The 19,036-nt window shown below is 44.2% G+C and overlaps 1 protein-coding gene across 2 annotated transcripts in view; it reads left to right on the forward strand.

Moving 5' to 3' along the window:
• Window positions 1-19,036, forward strand: part of LOC125335017 (formin-like protein 17) — a 29,431-nt gene extending 10,395 nt beyond the window's left edge. The window contains exons 4-17 of one of the 2 annotated variants that reach the window (XM_048322280.1): window positions 775-948; window positions 1,752-1,900; window positions 3,717-3,893; window positions 4,450-4,885; window positions 5,076-5,238; window positions 6,988-7,099; window positions 10,531-10,621; window positions 11,171-11,257; window positions 12,921-13,088; window positions 14,265-14,394; window positions 14,526-14,558; window positions 16,215-16,318; window positions 17,419-17,502; window positions 18,449-19,036. In XM_048322280.1, coding sequence (XP_048178237.1) covers window positions 775-948; window positions 1,752-1,900; window positions 3,717-3,893; window positions 4,450-4,885; window positions 5,076-5,238; window positions 6,988-7,099; window positions 10,531-10,621; window positions 11,171-11,257; window positions 12,921-13,088; window positions 14,265-14,394; window positions 14,526-14,558; window positions 16,215-16,318; window positions 17,419-17,502; window positions 18,449-18,553 — 2,013 coding nt within the window. In that variant the 3' untranslated portion in view covers window positions 18,554-19,036. The remainder of the gene's footprint in view (window positions 1-774; window positions 949-1,751; window positions 1,901-3,716; window positions 3,894-4,449; window positions 4,886-5,075; window positions 5,239-6,987; window positions 7,100-10,530; window positions 10,622-11,170; window positions 11,258-12,920; window positions 13,089-14,264; window positions 14,395-14,525; window positions 14,559-16,214; window positions 16,319-17,418; window positions 17,503-18,448) is intronic. The other variant, XM_048322281.1, reaches the window with a different exon arrangement.

Genomic DNA, 19,036 nt, shown 5'->3' on the forward strand with positions numbered 1-19,036 from the left:
TAGTTTGGACAAAATTTGATAATGAGTAAGTCCAAGTCATGCATGCTACAGGGTGGTTTTTATCTACTGTGTCTTAACTGTGCAAAATATAATCTCCTTAATTCCATCAATATTCACCACTTTTTGAATGAAAAGATTATTTGTTTAGACATAAAGTGGAAAGATGGAGAGAGGTGTAGTAGATGTGGAAGTTATCAGTCTGGGAATCCGGATTAGCTTAATTTCAATCCTCCAATTACCAGCAGCCTTCAAAAGTCAGAGATAATCACGAGAAAAGTTCTGCTTTGAAGGCTTCCTGCCATAGACAGGACAGAGGGAAAGGCCACAGTGTGGGCATTTGGTTGTGTGGTGTGCACAACAAGTTCTTGACTTAGAACTGTTCCAAACACCTTCACTGCATTTCAGTGCTGGGGCAGAGATCGAAGGAGGGAGGAATTCAATCTCTGCTGAGGTGGTCCTGCCATTATTCTGTGCTGAAGGGGAAGTTTCTGTGCTGGCTTTTGTGAGACAAGGAGAATTTCAAAAGAAGTAATATTTCAGAGTGATAAATTGATGCATATTCATCAAAAGAGAAGTGGAAACACAGCTTCCAAGGAATATCTGTTTGCCTTGTGACTAAAACAAACATTGGGCAGTATCTTGATGGTGGAATGTCATTTTTGAATTCTATTTATTCTGGTCTTTTATCTAAATGCCTTCACGTGGTAATACTGGGATGCTGCCTTTGCCTTTCAACAAAGATGGCCTCAAGTGATGAAGAATTTTCTATTGCAGCTGGATTTCAACACCAGGATCGTTTTTAACATTGAGAAAGGAATTATTAAGAAGCAGTTCCCTTTCTCCCAAGTCAAAGGCTGTGAGGACGCTGAGAGGAGGCGCTTCAGCATCGTGTTCCACGGGAGGCAGGATTACGAGCTGGAGGCTGTGTCCCTTGATGACAAGAGGAAGGTGGGTTTGTGAAAAACCCCAGACATTGCCATAAATCCCAGCTGGTGGGGTGGTGGCACCCAGCAGGCCCCAGGCATTGCTGGGCATTGTGCAGGCAGGGAAGGAGGGATGTCTGTATTCCGTGGGTGTTCGGACACGGAACAAAGGGAATGTGAGCTCAGGAGGAAGTTTGGCCTCAGGATTTTGGCACAGTTCATAGGACTGGGGTGTAAAGGCAGCTCGAGATGAGATAGGAGAGTGGGGGCAGTTCTGCAGACACACCTGGGATGGAACCGCTCTGGGAGTGTTGAAACAAGCAAACAAAAGTGCTGATGTGCACAGCTGAATCCTAATTGGAACTTTCTAAGCACTTTTTGTTCTCTGTATAAGATATTTCTTAAAATGCTCAGTTTTAAGGATGAATGAGGATCGTCCTCATGCTGAGAAAAGACCCAGTGGTTTATCTTTGACCATTGTCTGAGATTTTCAGCTGAATCAATCGAGTGCTGCTTGGGCTTGAACTGAGCTGGACAGAAACTGTGTCCTGGGCTGCTTTGTATATGAATGAAAAAAGTTGTGTTTTACAGTAACCCCTCCAGAGTAAAATTATATTCTCCTTCCACTGACAGGTTTAGAATTGTGGGCATAAAACCAAATTGCAGTTAAGTAGTTTAACATCATAGAAAGACCGGAGTTATTTTATGTTGGTTTATTTTACCTATTGACTGTGGCTTTGTACTTGTAAAATCCAACTATTGATGTGTTTGTTATTGAAGGCAATGAACATGGAAAGTATTTTTTCTCTGCTGCCTCTTATTATCCAGATAATCTACCTGCTGAGCAGAGTCATACAGAGCAATTCTTACAAGAGACCAGCGGAGTCCTGCTCTGGGGGACCTGCAGAATGTGATGTGATCCACGAAGGGCTGCTGGATTTGCAGCAGAGCACTTCAACCTCCACTAAATGGGTGAAGTATGAACTCTGGCTTTTGTTAAAATTTCTGATAGATGCATTGAGATTTGAATGTGCTGATAATAAGTTAATTCTTTAGTTTCTTTTTAAAGTGTAAAGGTAGATGCATTGCAAGGAGCTGTCAGTGCAGTAGAGGCACCCACAAAACCAAAGCTGTGGTGTTATGTGGAGCCTGCTGGGAGCATTGGCAACACAAATCTCTAATGGGGACGGTGCTCAGAAGAATTTTGCTGCTGGGAATTTGTTTCCCTCTTGACTTTTCCCTCCATTCTCAGTCATGCAATGGTTTTCCATGTTTGCTCCCTATTCTGTAAACAAACCACCCTTCCCTGAGACAGCTCCTAAAACACCTGGAAATTTCTTACACCATCAAAGGAGAGAAAGAGAGAGGAAAAAAACTTCTGTCTAGCAAAACCTAATGAAAAAAAATTCACATTGTAATTATCTGCACAAGGCAATTATCTCAAAAGACTTCACAGTTCACAGAAAATGATTTTAATTGCCTTTAAAAGGCTACCACTGTATGTCTTGTAAACACTGTCCTCAAGTGTCTCCAGGATTTGTTACCTCGCAACACTGAACAGGTTTGTTAACAAACAAAAATTGATTTTTATTTATCTTGTGAAGCAAAGCCCTTGTTGTTTTCTTCTTGATATTAATCCTCTCTCTTTCTCCTTTTTTTTTTGGCAAAGTAAGTGATGGTGGAAGCATCTGGAGATCCGATTAAACCATAAGTCCCTGCCTTGAAGAGAGAAGAGATCAATATAACTGCCAGCTCCATTAAGCAATTCTTATCACCTTGACTGTTTGTGTGGGAATAGATGTAATTTATATTTTATGTTTAATTTGTTCTGGAGCAGCTAAACTTATTTAAATTCCTCATAGAACGCCTTAATCAACCAGCCACACCTTGAAGAGAGAGTGGAGGGAAAGAGAGGTTTGATAGAACTGCCAGAATGATAAAGAAAGGGAGAAACCTCCAGAAAAATGAGAAGGCAAATGCTTAAATAAGAATAAAACCCACATACAGTAAAGCCCAGCCTGTTGTTGGGCCTTTGTTATAAACAGCAGGGCAGAATTCCAGAGGAGAGGCTGAAGCAGAGGATTCTGCTGGAATGGAAGCTCTGTATGCTCAGGCAATTTCTTCCAGGGTTAATTATAATTTAAAGAGCTTTCCCCCAAATTTTTCCACAGTCACTTCTGCTGGAAGCCCTAATGAGTAGAATACTTTGACCCTTTCCTGCCGTTCCTGGGAATGAGGGAGCCCAGGATGAGTTCCCATGGAGTAACAGGATTTCCAAGAGAGAGGGATATTGGACTGTATGATTGGGAACTAAATTTGATGATTTGTTTATGGCTTGGTGGAGTGAAACGTGGAAGGCACAGAAACTCTGAAGCCTTGTCACACCATGCACTGCTCAGTCACAGTGGATTCCTTTAAAAGCTCAGAGTCCCAAAGATGCACTGTCCCAAATAAACAAGAGGAGTAAATGGAGAAGGAGGGACAGAGCATAGCTAAAAAATTAACAGGACTTGGATGATTTTTAATTGATGGTCAGATTTTAGTTTTAGCTCTCACTGGGCTGTTCAGATTTTATGTCACACTTTTTTAAAGTGTCAGATGAGAACAAGAAACTCTCAAACAAGAACATCTCAAAGATTTTGTGCTTTACTATTGATATTTTTGACTGTTCCGTGGAGGATGCTGTAAAAATGTGGAGATTTATTGACACTAGAAAGCGCTTTACCAAGGGCCAGGCTGTGTAAATAAGAAGTCAATGAAGAATGAGCTGTGTCTCCATCCCTTGTCCTCCAGGTGCTTGGCACAGCTGCGGGAAGGAGAATTGGCTTTGTACTGCCTTGGGCTGGGGCACAGGGGCCAGCCTGCAGCCCCTGCCACAGCCACAGTTCCTCTCTTGGCTGGGAACGTGGGTGTCAGTGGGGACAGTGGCTGCAGCACCTTCTCCCTGCACACCAGAGATCACCATTATCTGTGAGTATAGTTGGTAATTAATAATTTGTTAAAGCAGAATTGCTGCAAACAAGGTCAGGCAGCAGAGGGTCTCAGTGTCCTGGGATAAAATAACAACACTGGAGAAATGAGGCCACCAGAATTATTTCGATTACCCCTCCCATTGCTCTTCAGAGATTTGATGAGGATCTTCTGGAGGAATCCAAAGTGGACCTGAGCTGATCCACTGAAATCCTGCCCACAGCAGCTTGTGGAGTTGTCATGTCAGGAGCCAGGGAGGAGATGCCTGGTTCAGCTGCTGGGACAGATGTGAGCAGGTTCTGAGTGCCTGTTACACCCCAGCCAGGTGTAGCACACTGATCACGAGGTCACTGCAGAGCCAACACATGGCAGAACCTCAGCTCTCCAACCACAAACACATGAGCAATTAACTCTGAGGAGGTCAGAGCCAGCAGCCCTGGGCTCCTCTGACAAGTGCAGCTGCTGAACATCGCTGTGCTCAAACCAGGGATCTCCGTGTTAGGCAGGATGTTGTTTGCACTCCCTGGCGTTTATAGACGACCTTCTTCCATTTCAGGTTCCGGATACCCTTCACTGTCCTGACCACCCGGCCAGAGGCTGCTGGCAGGCTGCAGAGTGAGTGGGTGTCTCTCCTGGAAAGGCACTGCCAGCCGGGCAGCAGTGCCTCCCTGCCCCAGGAGGGCTCTCAAGGATGCAGCTCCCCTGAAGCTGATTATGAGGAATTTATTGTGCCTCTGAATGAGCAGAAAGAGGACACCCCTCATTTGGGTGGGAGCTCTGCAAGCAGCAGCCTGAGCAAGCCTGCAGTGCCCCCGGCCAAGGCTGCAGAGGGGGAGGCAGCCCCAGCAGCAGCAGCAGCAGCAGCTCTGCCACCTCCCATGGGCAGGGCAGAGGTTCCACCAGCCCCACCTGCCCTCCCACAGCCCTGCAGCCTCTCTCCAGCAGCAAAGAGAACCAAAGCCTTTCACTGGGATGTCGTTCCTTGTGACAAGGTGAGGATGAAACTGATGGTAGCTGTTAAAGGAAAGAAACCTCAATATTGTAGCCTGGATGACATGGAGAGGTATAAAAATCCAGCTGTGCCACGAAACGACCTGGATGCCCTTCTCCGGGTTTGGATGGAACAAAGGGCCTCTGTTCTTCTGGCTTTTTGTTTACCCAGTGTCCCTTCTGTATTTTTAGATTCAAAAATCTGTCTGGGGATCATGTGACCCGTGCAAGAGAAAAATAGATGTATGCAGGCTCTGTGAGCAGTTCCAGATCCAGGACACGGCAGTGCTCTTGGGCAGTGAGCCCTCAGTGAATCAGCACATCCTGCTGGATCGGAAAGTTGCACATAACTTCAGTAAGTGGATAACAAGGGCTGTGTGCTCCTCTCTGGAAGCCTGGGCTGAGCTCTGCCTTCATTTGCTGTTTGTGCTTTCTGCCATTCCATAGGCAGTAATCAAGGCTGTGTGTAAATCATCTTTTAATTCAGTGCTTCTCTCTTTACAAAAAATGACCCCATGGCTCAGGTGCTCCGAACGTGGTCCTTGATGCTGTAGAGATGAATCCCCAGGCTGCTTCTCTTCTACAAAACCTGGAAGTGCCACTGAGCTGTGATGCTGCTGTCTTGGGGCAGAAGTGTAAAATCATCCCTGACATGTGCAAAATCAATTTCAGCCTCTGACTTCAAAGACTTTTAAAATTTTGTGGGCTGCAAAGTCAGCAGGAGCCGGTTGGGAGGCAGAACTGTGACTGCTGTGCTGCACTGGGGTCAAGAAATCCCTGTAGGGGGAGGTGGGTTGGTGTGAGGAGCCTTTGGGGCAGCTCCAGGGCAGGCCACAGGAATTCTTGGCTTCTCCCTGGCCACGGGCTCAGGCTGTGAACAGGATCCTGTTCTTGAACAGAGCCCTCTGCTCTCATATGTCAGGTGGGATTCTACGAAAAGCCTGACCTAGAACAGCCTGGCAGAGCTAATGGAGCAGCTCAACACCCAGTCCTGGTCTTCCTAATAAAATACTGTGAAGGTTTTTCAATTCCTCTGATGAGAAGATATTAAAGGAGCAGGAGTAATTGTTCTTCACAGAGCAGTGGGATTTCTGTTACGAAAATGGATTTCCAAAAAATTTCTATAACCAAGAGATGCTTTTAAGAAGTGTTCCGTGTGTAAGGAATTTGGGGCAGTCAATTCTGAAGTTTTAATGATTTCATCTTGATGAATGTTAATAAGAAAAAATGTATTTTGGAGAGCGTGTAAAGTTTTAATTGGGAAATGTAAATGGAGATAACTTGGAATTATTGCATCCCTTGACTAACAATTTGAAGGGTTAAAAGGAAGAGTGATGGCAAAGTGCTGTTGCAGATAAAAGAATCTTGTAATAGCACTTTTATCTACTGAATTGTTCCAGTTTCTTTGAGGAAATGTCTTTCTTTTGCTTTGCAAATTGCACCATTCCTCCTTTTGATCCTGTTCCTCTTACAACGTTTTTCACTGGGACGTTCTACATCCGTTTCTTAATCTTATCCTCGTCAGTGAGAGTTTTGGCATATCCTTATTATAATGGACATGACTTAGATCAAAAGTTAATTTGATCCTGAGAATTCTGATTAATCTTCCTGCAAGTGCTGCAAACCGCGGCCCTTAAATTAAGGAATAAAAAGATGAAGCTCCAAAATGCCAGGAGGTTAAAAATTCTGGAGATTTTGAGTGGAGTTGTGAAGAGCAGAGGAAAATGAGAGTTCTGAGAGATCTCCACACTAAATTGAAGAGCAATATAGGAGAAAATACAAATAAAAGCTAAGTTCTCTAATGGATTCTTGTTGAAAAAAGAAATTTCTGCCACACAGGGAGCAAGTATCAGTGAGAGACCAGAAAATCATCCTCAGATTTCTTTTTCCTTGACTACTGGCTATGTAAATTTAAAGAAAATATGAAGACTGAGTTTTTGCTTTAGGATACCAGCTGCTGAATATTTTGGGGTTTTTTTTTCCTCTTTGGTTGGGGTTTTTCTTATTTCTTTTTAAAATCTGCAAAGTTCAGATGAGGTATTTTGGTGATTTTCCTTCCCTTGAGCATTTCCTTCCAAGTAACCCAAGAATCCTTTTTCTCCAGACATTTTTCTTAAAAGTTTCCGTATAAAACCGAGTGAGCTGAAGGAAAAACTGTACATCATCCACGAGGAGAGTGGTGGGCTTACAGATGAGCAGATTACAGCACTGAGAAGGTAACTTTGGGGGGAATTGTTTGGTTTTGGGACCTTTTGGAGAAGGCAGAATCTTCTGTGAATGATGTGGAGTTTGGAAAGGTGGTTTGGAGAGGAGGAAGGCAGACAAGTGTTAAAGGAGCTTTATGGGATGATGGGATATTGGGAATATTTGTGCGCCTGAGTGGCAGAGATTTGGGGGTTTCAAGCAGAGTGCAGATTTCTGTGGCTTGAACAAAACTGAACAGATTTCAGGAATTTGAGCAAACTATTGGTGTGTGAAATTCACAGGAACTGGATTTTATCTTTTTGGATAGTTTGAGATGCAGAAAGAAAGGAAAGAAGCGGGATCCTAGAGTGGGATCTGTTCCACATCCCAGCTCCCATGTAACACTTGAGCCATTTTAATAAACATTTTTACATGTGAAAGCTTGATGTGAAACTGTTTCTTGCCTCAAAATGAGAAAAAAAGGGGTGTTTTGCTAAAGAAAACTGGGAAAAAGAAGGCACTGACAGAAAAGTGAGGAAGTAAATAATTGATGCTTCTGCTTCTCATGGAATCTGTTTAATTTGGGCCTTAAAATCCTGATCTGAAACAGAATTTTGAAGTCTTCAGGGTCATGTCTGTACTTGGGAAGTGATGTGAGCAGGAAGAACATGGAATTAATGTCATTCTGTGGGATGGCTTGTGGAGGATGAAGGGCCATGGGCAGGATGCTGGGTATTTAAATGTTTTTTATGTTCTGGAGGGTGTTTCCTTGCTGCCCCAGGGCTCTCCCAGTTAAACCCCACACTGGTGCACATGAATTAGGATTTGGTGGAAGGTGCATGGCCCCACTGAGGGGGCTGCTCAAAATCTGACCCTAAAGCCTCAATGAAAACAGGAATATCTTATTGCAGTGCTGGAATTGGGCAGGAAATAACCGCAGGGAACAGTTGGACATCGAGGTGCTCTCCAGTGACGTGAGGCTGTTTCTGGAAAGGCAAAAGGAAGGAGATTTCTCCAGCCCCATTTCCCAGGGCATCCCCTGCTCCCACCTTGGTTCAAAGGGAAGCACTGACCCCACTCTGCCACTCAGGATTCACTCCTGACGCTGCAGACTCAGCCCAGGATCTCCAGGCTGCTGGAATTGCTGTGGCATCACTGATTTATGGCATCTGGGCTCTTTGCCACAATAATAATAATAATGATGGCAATGGAGCTTGAAATACCACATTTTTTTCCTTGAAGTCTCTCTTTGAGGGCAATAATGCTGAGGGAATATTCCCAGCAGTGGAATGTGGAAGGGATGTTGATTGTTGTGTTGCTCAGTGTTATATATTTTCAAGGATTCGAACGATGGTACGTGGCTTCAATGATTCTGTCCCTGGGATTGTTATTTAGTGCCAAAATCGAGGAATCCACTTGGAGGCAAATCTTGCACTGAAAGGAAGATGTTTCTTTTTCCACCCCAAGAGGTTTGAGTGTGACTGAAACAGTTGAGATGCATCTCAAAATGAAGGCTTGGATTCCCAAGGCAGTGGAAAATCAAAGGAGCAGACAGGAATTCTCTTGAGCTTCACCACTCCCACGTTGCTCTGGTGCAATGCTCTGTGGTGGATTTGTCACGACACAAGGAGGACACTCAGCACTTCTGGAGACCTTTCCACTCCATTTGGGAGTTGCAGTGAAAAATTTGACCTTTGAGAGCTGTGGCCTTCAGCTAACTGAGAACCCATGGGCAGAACAGGAGCTCAAACAGGACAGTCCAGGGCTGGAAAATTCCTCTCAGTGCAAATCATACCTGTCAGAGTGTCTGAGCCAGGGCAGAATGTCTGAATCCTACTACTGTAGAATAAAAAATACTTAAAGTCAAACCCAAAGTTCCATTTTCAAGGCTGCCACCGGGGACCAGAGTGTCCTGCTCATGTATCCAGTGGAAGTGGTGGGATGTCATTGGGAACTTCAGGACTGAATTTGATATGGAAACCTCTCCAGGGTTCCCTGAATGATTCTTTATCCTCATGTCTTAATAACAAAGCACTCCATGTCTCTCTAAACTTTCTTTCTTTCTAAAGAAATGGGAGTCTTTTTCATTGTACAGATTCCATTAGAGCGGCACTCATGTAAAAAGATATTTATGGAGTGCATTCCCATGTTTGTGTGCCTCCTTTCTCAGGGCTCCCATTGTTTAATGCTTTAAGCTTTAAACCTTCCAGATAATCTGTTAGTTCCATTTTCTATGCATAATGCAGCTGAACAATTTTATGGGGTATCAGACTTCTGCTTAAATGAAGATGTTTGCTGTCACCTTTTAAAATACGTTCTGTGAATTTGCTTAAAAACTCAAGCTATTTTTAATGATGAATAAATACCCTTTCATTTGCCAACAGCTAACTTATTTTTAAATGAGAATTCATTTTTTTTTCCTGATGGTAAAGTGGGCTGAAAGGATTACATTGTAATCTGCTTTAACACAGGTGGAGTAATGCAAAGCCAACAATTTTTCAATTGAAATGTTATATTAATTATTGACAACAGTAAAATAAATCTTACTCTTTGTCCTGTGTTTAACGTGCTAAAATATTTGCTTTTTTCCATCTTTGAGTACATTTCCTGACTTTGAATGGAAATGTATTGCTATGGCCATGAATGTTTAATCACTCTTGCTGCAAATTTAGAAGGTTTTTTGAAGAGAAAGAAAAGAGAGTAGACCTGAATACTTATTTCAGCTTCTTTACACTCCTCATATGTGAGCTCTGACATCGATTCCATTTTTCTTAAGAAATGCTGCGAATTCCCCCAGTGATGGCTCAGACAGGCAGGAAGATCTCCAAAGGAAGGGAGCTGTGGGGCTGTGTTTGTTTTTCCAAGTGAAGGCATATTTGAAGACATCCATTTTCTAAAAATCTGCAGCCCTGGAGGATATTCTGTGACCTTGTGCAGAGGGGAGGAAGTTGTGGGTCTGTGTTCTGTGCTGTCACTATTGAAACAAGTAAAAAACCCCGTGAAAATCAGGGTAAAGAAGAGAAACACTCCCAGGGTGGGGTTGCTGGGGTGTCTGTGCAGGGCCAGGATGGACTGGATGATCATTGTGGGTTCCTTCCTGCTCTTGTTATTCTGTGATATCAGAGATAAGAAATGGATCCAACCTCTTTGCAAATCAGGGCCTGAACTCCTCTGTCTCATGGTTTTGCCTTTCTGAAATATTCTGTCATTCTAAATTATCTGTACAGCTGCAGGGGAACATTCTGGCTGTTATTTTCCTCGTGTACATATCAACATTTCCACGTACCCAGAGCTATCTGCAGACTTTTGCTTTCCATCTCACAGCTGGTTCAAATACCTACTAAGGATAAATATGAAACACATAAACCACAAAATGTAGGAAATTCCAGGGCAAGGAATGGAATTTCATCAGAATACAGAATGAAGAGGAAGAGGACATCTAATTTTCCTTTTCTCTTCACAGATATTTGCCCACACCAAAAGATGCAGAAAGGTACCTGTCCTTCAAGGGGTCATGCTCAGAGCTGCACATGGTTGACCAGTTTATGTTAGAGGTAAGGAGTTTCAACATTAAAAGATACCACATCCTATTTTTAGGACATTCTCCAAGCTAAAACCACCACAAGAAGCTGTTGATTAGCACTTAAGTTTAAAATCTCACCCAGAATCAGCACAGGAGGATTATTCTGATGAAGAGTTGAGACAGGTAGATAATAAAAAGAGAATTATGGATCCCTTTGTGTCTCCAAGTCACACTCCCTCCTCTTCATCCAGAGTAGGAGCTGATTTATTCTGAGCTAGATTCCCAAAATCTATAAAATGATATGTGTTTAACTATTTTTGCTCACAAGGAAGGATTGCAATTGATTTTAAGAATGTGTGCCCTAGGAGCAGACAGTGAATTTGCAGTATGTGCCAGAGTGTACCCACAGGATTAGACCCAGAATAAAATGAGTAAACGAACACAGAAATTAGGAAAACAATGGCACAGCTGAATTGCTCAATAAATAATGAAATGTTTGTATGTTTTGGTGTAAATTGTAAACAATGCATGTTTTGTGTAAATGTGAGTTCTGATTGCTGTTCTGTTCCATTCTGTGCAGATGTGTAAAATCCCTCAGCTGGGCCAGAGGTTGGATCTCCTGCTCAGTGTCCGTGAGCTCCCCGAGAGCATCAGAGATCTGGAGCCTGTGAGTAAGAGGAGCCCTCATGGCGTGTTTGTGATCAACATCTGTCAGTTTGATAAGAGAGGCCCAGGTCACCTCAGCACAGATTTCAAAGATTTGTAGTTGTGGAGGATTATTTTGGGGTTTTTTTCCTTTATTTTCCATACGTGCATTTAATATCATCCTTTTTCCACCAAGGTTCAAGATAATGGGCCTGGCAGTAGCATAGACTTCCAAAAAAGAGGGAGAAAAGAACAGGAAAAGATCTTCAAAATTTTCTTTGGTGCTGTTAAGCTTCCCTCCTTCTTTGGGCAGTGATAAGACAGAAGTGAATTTCACCATTAAAATTCAATTCCCTTTGTGGGGAGGTTCCTGCCCCATGAGCTGAACGAATCAATCTAAGACATGGAGGAAGTTTGTTTGACAAATCTCAGAGAGATTTAATATTTCCTGAAGACTGAAGGAGCTGTTCCCTCTAAGGATTACAGCTCTGGACTGAAACTTTTGGGAATCAGAGCTCAAGTCCCTCTCTGCCTTTTCCCAGGATGACCTAAGGGTGGGGGATGCAAATAAACCAGTGCCAGTCTCATGACTGGATCCTGCTGTGCCAAGCCATGCCTTACCTGCCAGGTTTTGCCCATGCTTTGATTCAAAACAAGGATTTCCACACCATGAAAATGTTTCAGAGGTTTTGCTGTCCTTCTGCATGGGAATGAGAACAGAATGTGAAAGTTCTGCAGGACCAAGTTGTTGTCCTTTGTCTGGCTGTGATTAAAACCATAGTAACAGTGAGGAAAGCTCAGAAGAGGAACAGATGGAAAGCACAGGGGAGATGCAGAGATTCCTGACCCTGCCTGCTGCAGCTACACCTTTGCTGTGCTCCACTTAAGCCAAATATTGAATATTTGGAAGCTATTTTCTGCACTGTTTTCTTTGATGGATATTTAATGGTCACTGAAGAGCTAATTAGCGTCTAAGTACGTTCTTATGCACACTAACACCTATGCTTAAACCACAGAATACACACCTAAAATCCTATGGGACAATGTGAATATTGGCTGTCAGCATCCTCTGGCCTGAGCTGTGCTGTAAATGCTTTAACAACAGCCTTCAGCTCTCCCATGTGCTTCTTCCTCTCCCTGTTTTTAAATCGGTGTGTTGGTGACTGCTGAAAAGAGGTGTGGTCCTAAAAACCCCAAATTTTCTAACTGAGAACAAAATCACGTCTTGTGCCTAAAGCCCTAGATGGGAGGTGGCTTTCCTGGGAAAAATGAATTATACTGAGTTTGAGTACAGGAAATGATTATTCTTCCTTGTGGGGAAACTGTGCTAAGAATTTTGATAACAGCATTGAGCTGGTGTAAAGAGAAGGGTGGGAGGTGAAGGATGGAGCTCCAGACTCTGCTTCCGCTGATCCCTGAAATTTGGGCAACCAAAGAGCAAAACACTTTTCGTGCACAGGAGGCTGAAGCTGGTTTGGCAGCCAGAAAGGATGTGGCTCCTTTTGGGGTGACTGTGCCAACACAGCTTGGTCTTAGGGGAGTTTGAGCTGGTCCTTGCTGAAAATCCCTGAGGGATTTGCATAGGGAGGTATCCTTGGGCTAGGGAGTGACTTCAGGTGGGGACAGTGAGGGTTGGCACAGGGAAGGCCACGGATTGCCCACATTTTCAATCTATCTGAGGGCAGATTTGTGCATTTCAGCTGATAATCCAGAAAATCCAAGCAAGCAAGCAGCTGCAATCCAGCCAAAAGTTTGTTGCTATCTTGGAGTACATTTTAGCCATGGGGAACCATCTGAATGAAAAAGCTGGAAAAGAGCTGGCTAAAGGATTCCGATTGTCATCTCTGGCCAAAGTGAGTACATATTTGCTTGTAATTAAAGCCATCACATTCTAAGGTTTGTTAGCCATTAATATTAACTCTGAATGTGGAGAGAGGCAATAATTCCTAACTAGAAGCCAACATTTTACCACCTGCCCTTGGTTCCATGAAAACCAAGTCCTGTTTAACAATGGATTCTTTCATTCTGTGAGAAGAAGCTGTGTTGCCCCATTTCAGGCAGCAGCACTGGCTTTGTGGTGCTGAATGCCCTGTGTCTCTAGTGAGGTAGAACATCAAAATTCTGCCTGCCCTGATATTAAAATCCCTTGGCATGAGAATTGTCTGAGCTGCAGGCCCTGCTTAGGCACAGTTTAGATAAAGTGCATTTTGCAGTTTCGTTGAATGGACCCTTCTCACTTCCCTGTGCTCAGAGGATGGACCTGGGCATTTCTTCTGCAGTGGCTGCTCTCCTGTGGCCCTGCAGCAATTTCTGAGTGCTTCATTTCACTCCAGTGCAACTCATCCAGCCCTGGGGCCAAGCACAGGGAGGACGTGGAGCTGCTGGGGAGAGCCCAGAGGAGGCTCCAGGATGAGCAGAGGGATGGAGCAGCTCTGCTGGGAGGAAAGGCTGGGAGAGCTGGGATTGCTCACCTGGAGAGGAGAAGCTTTGGGGTGACCTCAGTGTGGCTTTGCAGTGCCTGAAGGAGCTGCAGGAAGGATGGAGAGAGAGGATTTCCAAGAGATAGAGAGACAGGACAAGGGGGAATGGCTTCCCACTGATAGGGAGGAGGTTTAGATGGGTTATTGGGGTGAAATTCCTCCCTGTGAGGGTGGGGAGGCCCTGGCACAGGGTGCCCACAGAAGCTTTGCTCTCTCTGTGAACACAGCACAGTGATTCTAAGGGGAAAGGAAAAATGACTGTGTTTGCTTTGGGGGGCCAAAATCACTTGCAATCAATTAGAGTACCTGAAGTTTAAAAAGACCTGTGGGAATAAGAAGACACCAAAGAACAGGGAAGGTCACGGGATATGAATCGGGAATGTGAGTGAAACAGCAAAATGAAAAGGAGAAGTTTAATTCCGTTGTTTTCTATTCTTGCCAAATATACCTGGGATCTGTCAGCATCTCTGCTGTTCCTTTTTCGTGTTTTATTTATTTGTTTAAGGTATGATAGCCCAGTGTGTCAATCATTGCTCTGCTCTGTTGCAGCTGCCTCTGCTGAGGGGGAAGGAGAGGACATTCACCTTGCTCCACGCCCTTGTGGAACAGATCCTCTTACACGAGCCCGAGCTGGCCACGTTTCCTCAGGAGCTGACAGAATTTGAAGCTGTTCCTGATGGTGAGAGAAGGCAGGGGGGAAAATAATCAACAAATAAGAAATTAAGTCCTTCAACTTCCATGCAAACTCCCATCCTGACTGTATAAATGGTATTTATTGTCATGTTTTTTCCCCTCTCTCTTCTCTTCCAGCATCCATGAAGGGCCTCAGTGCTGAAGTTGATGGTATGTAAATGTGGTTTCTACATTCAGAGACAGATTTTCATGCGCTGTGCAGTCATTTGGAACAGGTTTTCACTGCACCTCTGTAGTTTATAAAGGGAGTTAAAGGTTCAAAACATTGAGGTGAAGTGTTGCCATGGTGATGCTTAACCTGCCATGTTGCTGTGAAGAATTTTAGAAAAAAAAAGAGATATTGAAGTGTGTCCAGGTGGTTTAGAAATGTAAAAAATATGTACTGCCCATGGTAAATAGAGTTTATCATAAAATACAGAAGTTAAGTGGCACAAGTGCTCCATCACAGTGAGGGCTGTGACAGTCTCTGGGAATTGGGAGTGGGAATGCAGCAGGAGAAAACTTCCTGGAGTTCAAGAACTTCCTGGAACCAAACTGGTTTCCTTCTCTAGAAGGGACTCCAGCACCAGTGAAGTCATCTGGAAGCACAGACCAAGGTTGTTCAAATGTAAGATGGATTCTGGGGAGATGGATTTTGGAAGATGCATTTCCAACTCCCCATGGAGCAGTGTCATAACCTGTGAGCTCAGTGGCTTTTAGACTGAACCCTTTGAGAGCTGATAGAGGCGTGTGAGTGGGTGGAAATGATGTGTATTTTGTTGAAATTTATAAAAATCTGTGTTTTGAAGGTGTGCATGAGTGTTGGCTGTGACTGCAGACCAGTATTCCCAGTTTCAGCCTTTGATAACAGATCTCCATGATGGTCACTCTCAGCTTGGGTTTGGCAAACCCCTGCACCCCTTGGGGGCCCTGCGGTCAGCTTTGGGAGTAGCTCGAGGCTCCTTTGGTGTGTTTTGTCCTGCTCCAAGAAATTCCAATCACCTTTTAGGAGACATAAGTGACTAAATGTAACAATATTTACCTTCAGTCACTGGTGGTCTGCAGGGACAATTCAAAATCACAGAATATTTTAAGGACAGTTTTGGAAAGTGCTGGGCAAAGCTACAAAATGGGCACAGACCCAGGAACTGCGGGGAGAGGTCCAAAGAGGTGACTCAGAGGAGCCAGATGAGGCTGACTGGGCTCTTCCCTCCGTGGATTCCTGATGTGCCCAGGGCAGAGAGGAAGGAGATGCACCAAAATCCAGGGAACCAGCTTTTCCCAGTTCAAGGCACATCCTGGAGCTCGGTGCTGCAGGAACTGCCCGAGCACAGGGGAGGGAGATGCCAGAGGAGCCCCCAGAGCCCAGGCTGTGTCCTCTGTCCCCCCTTTCCCAGCAGGAGAGCTCCCAGGGAAGCAGCCCAGTGCCGGCTGACGAGAGTTCTTACTGTTCCACAGAGGAGGATTTCTGTTCTTTTCTCTTTGAAGGACCCCAGAGCTTCCTACAGAGAAATGTGGGTTGAAGAACGTTATTTCCATGGCTAAGCCAGTGCTCAGGCTGGGGAAGGTCAGATTTATGGCTGCTGCTTTACCACGCTCTCGCCCTCTGCGTTATCCTGCAGTTGCTGGGATGTGAGCACGTTTTTGCCATGAGAAAATGCCTCTTTCAGGAGCTCTACCTCAAACCAGGAAGTGAATACTCCTAGATAAATGTATTGTAGACCCATATTCTCTTAGATTTTCCTTGTGCCCTAAATCAGACAATTGCAGCCCTTTGGACACCTCTTCATGCTGCTGAAATTCCTCATTTTCTTTCCCTTGTGTTAGTTTTAAAAAAAGAATTGGAGAACATTATCCAGGGCAGGAGGCTCATTAAACCCAAAGCAAGCAAGGCAACACCCCAGGAGTCCCAGTTCTGCAAGGAACTCAAGGTAACTCTACCACACCCTTCTCATGGGCTGGAGTAAGGGATGAGTAACCTGGGAGTTTGTGCTGACACCTGGGAATCAGGAGGATTTGAGGGAAAGTGGCTTTTTACTCCCTTCTGGGGATGTCTCCTGTTGTAATTTGCAGCGTGGGAAGGGTTTTCAGGGTTTCTGCATCTCCTGCTTTTCCTTCCCAGGCGAATGGATGAGGAGCAGGCAGCCCCACGGCTGCCCACAACATCTGCTTTGGGATAATGGGGATTTTAGAGTGAATTTGTTATCATTTCTTCTGCCTCCAGAGAGGAGAGAAGAGAGCAGAGATCTGAGAATCACAGAATGGGTTGGAAAGGGCCTTAAAGATCATCCAGTTCCACCCCTGCCGTGGAACACAGAACCATAAAATCCTTTAGGTTGGAAAAGCCCTTTAAGAGCACTGAATTCAAACCCAGCACAACTAATCCACGTCCCCAAGGGCCACATCCCCGTTCTTCTGAATCCCTCCAGGGATGGGGCCTCCAGCACTGCCCTGGGCAGCTGTGCCAGGGCTGGACAACCTTTTTGGTGAAGCAATTCTTCCTGAAATCCAAGCCAAAGCTCCCCTGGGGCAGCTCAGGTGTCCCCACCACGTCCATCTCTGCTGTCCCACACATCTTTGTGCTCCCAGGTGCTTCTTCCATAGACATTAAGTTGTTGAAAATGTGGGGGTTACAAACAAAACAAAATTAAGAGGTTTCATTTCCAGACTTGTTTCTAAGGCCCCGTTCTGCCCTTTAAGGACCTGGAGCTTGGCAGTGTTTGCTGCACGTGCAAAAAGGCCAAACGTGCTGGAAATCAGGACCCTGTGATGCTTATCTGGCCCTGCCACTTTTAATGGATTTAGGTTTTGTCATTTCAGAATACAGTTAAAATTCTCTAGAGTTAGTGTTTCTTTTTTTTCTTGTCTTTGATGTCTTAATGGTTGCAAAGAGATGTGTGTGCTGCTCTTTTGTGAAATGTGAAATTTTCATGACATGAAAATTTTGCCTTGAATGATCTTGTTTTCGCTGCTGTTTAATTCCTGCTTTAATGGTGTGCTCCCACAGCAAATTAAATTTATTTTATTACAGGATTTAATTCAGAAATATGAAGGGGATCTCTCCCAGCTGTCAAAAAGATGTGATGAAATGAGGAAGCTTTATAGCAACATACTGGTACATATCATATTAAAATGCAATGAAAATAAAGCTACATTTCTTTTTAAAAGGGGAAGAAAGGAGTGGAAAGGAGCGCAAGAAATTCCCACTTGCTTTTTATTTATACTGGCTGTAGAAACAGAAAGAAAATCCCATATTTAACAGTCAGAGATCTTAAGGAAAGGGACAGAAATGCAGTGATAACCTCTGAAACTGGAAAAATCCTGGGATTAGGACATGACTTTATGTGTTGGTGGTGGTTTTTTGGTGGTTTTTTAACTTCTCCTATTTTATTTTGTGATGGGGGAGGGATTAGAAGCAGAGAAATTTAATGATCAGCAAATGTCACCCAGAGGATGCAGCCCAGGAGGACCTTTGGGGACCTGCCTGAGCAGACACTGAAGATTAATGAGATGTTTGACCATGGAAATTTAATTACAAACGTTCCACTAAAAGTAATATTTTCAAAAAGGCACCAGGGTTTCTTTGTGGCTCCTGCAAACAGGAATAGTGCCTCAGTGTGGGGCAGCAAGCTGGGTTTGTGTGCAGCACATAAACGAAGAACTCTGTCCCCAAAAAGATTGAGAGAGCAAGAAGAAAAGTGTGGGACAATGAGAGAATTAACAACGAGTGGAAATGGGTGGGGGATACTGAACAGATTTAGATGTGGGGAGCCTTGTGCTGCGGGGAGGACACTTCTGGAGTGGGGTACAGACAAATCTCTCCTGTTTCTCCTGAAAGCCCTGCTCAGGACAGGGTGCTGGGGGTGGCTGCTCCTGCTGCAGAGCTGAGGGGTGCCCAGGCAGTGCTGGGGTCCCCTCGTGCCTGTGCTGGTCCTGCCCTGCCTTGCTCCTCCTCGTCCTCCTCCTCATCCTCGTCCTCGTCCTCCTCCTCCTCCTCGTCCTTCTCCTCCTCCTCCTCCTCCTCCTCCTGTGCTAAATATCCTTTTATTTCCGATTCCCAGGTGAAGTTTGGGGAGGCACCAGACCTGGACTCACAGGAGCTCTTTGGATGGATATCTTCGTTCATCAGGGAGTTCAGGAAGGCCTGTGCTGAAGTCACACCATAAGAGCACAAATTTTATGGAGAGCTGAGGGAAAGAGGAGTCCAGGAAACAACCTTTGGTTGTTTTTTTCTTTACTAATCAGTAGCACATTGCCAGCATCTCACCTGTGCAGCAGAACACCTCGATTTTGAGAGACAGTCGGTTTATAATGTGGAATTTTTAAATGATGTTTAACCTGTAATATCACAGATCACTTATGACCCTCTCAATTTTGTGCTTTTTTTACCTTGACATCTCTATATATTGAGAAAAGAAAAACACTTTTGACCTTTTATAATTTCTCTTTTCAATCTTGTCCTTTGAATACCCTGGCATCTGAGGCAGTTTTAATATTTTCAAGGAATAACGATCTGTGTGGTGATCTAATTTCTAAATAATTTACATGTTTTATGATGAAATGGGGAGCTGTTACCCGCAGAGGAGAATATTTAAACAAATTCTTGTTTATTTTGCTATTAAAACATTGCACCCTTAGTATGTAATGAA

The sequence above is a fragment of the Corvus hawaiiensis genome, chromosome 17, assembly GCF_020740725.1.
Source record: "Corvus hawaiiensis isolate bCorHaw1 chromosome 17, bCorHaw1.pri.cur, whole genome shotgun sequence".
NCBI lineage: Eukaryota > Metazoa > Chordata > Aves > Passeriformes > Corvidae > Corvus > Corvus hawaiiensis.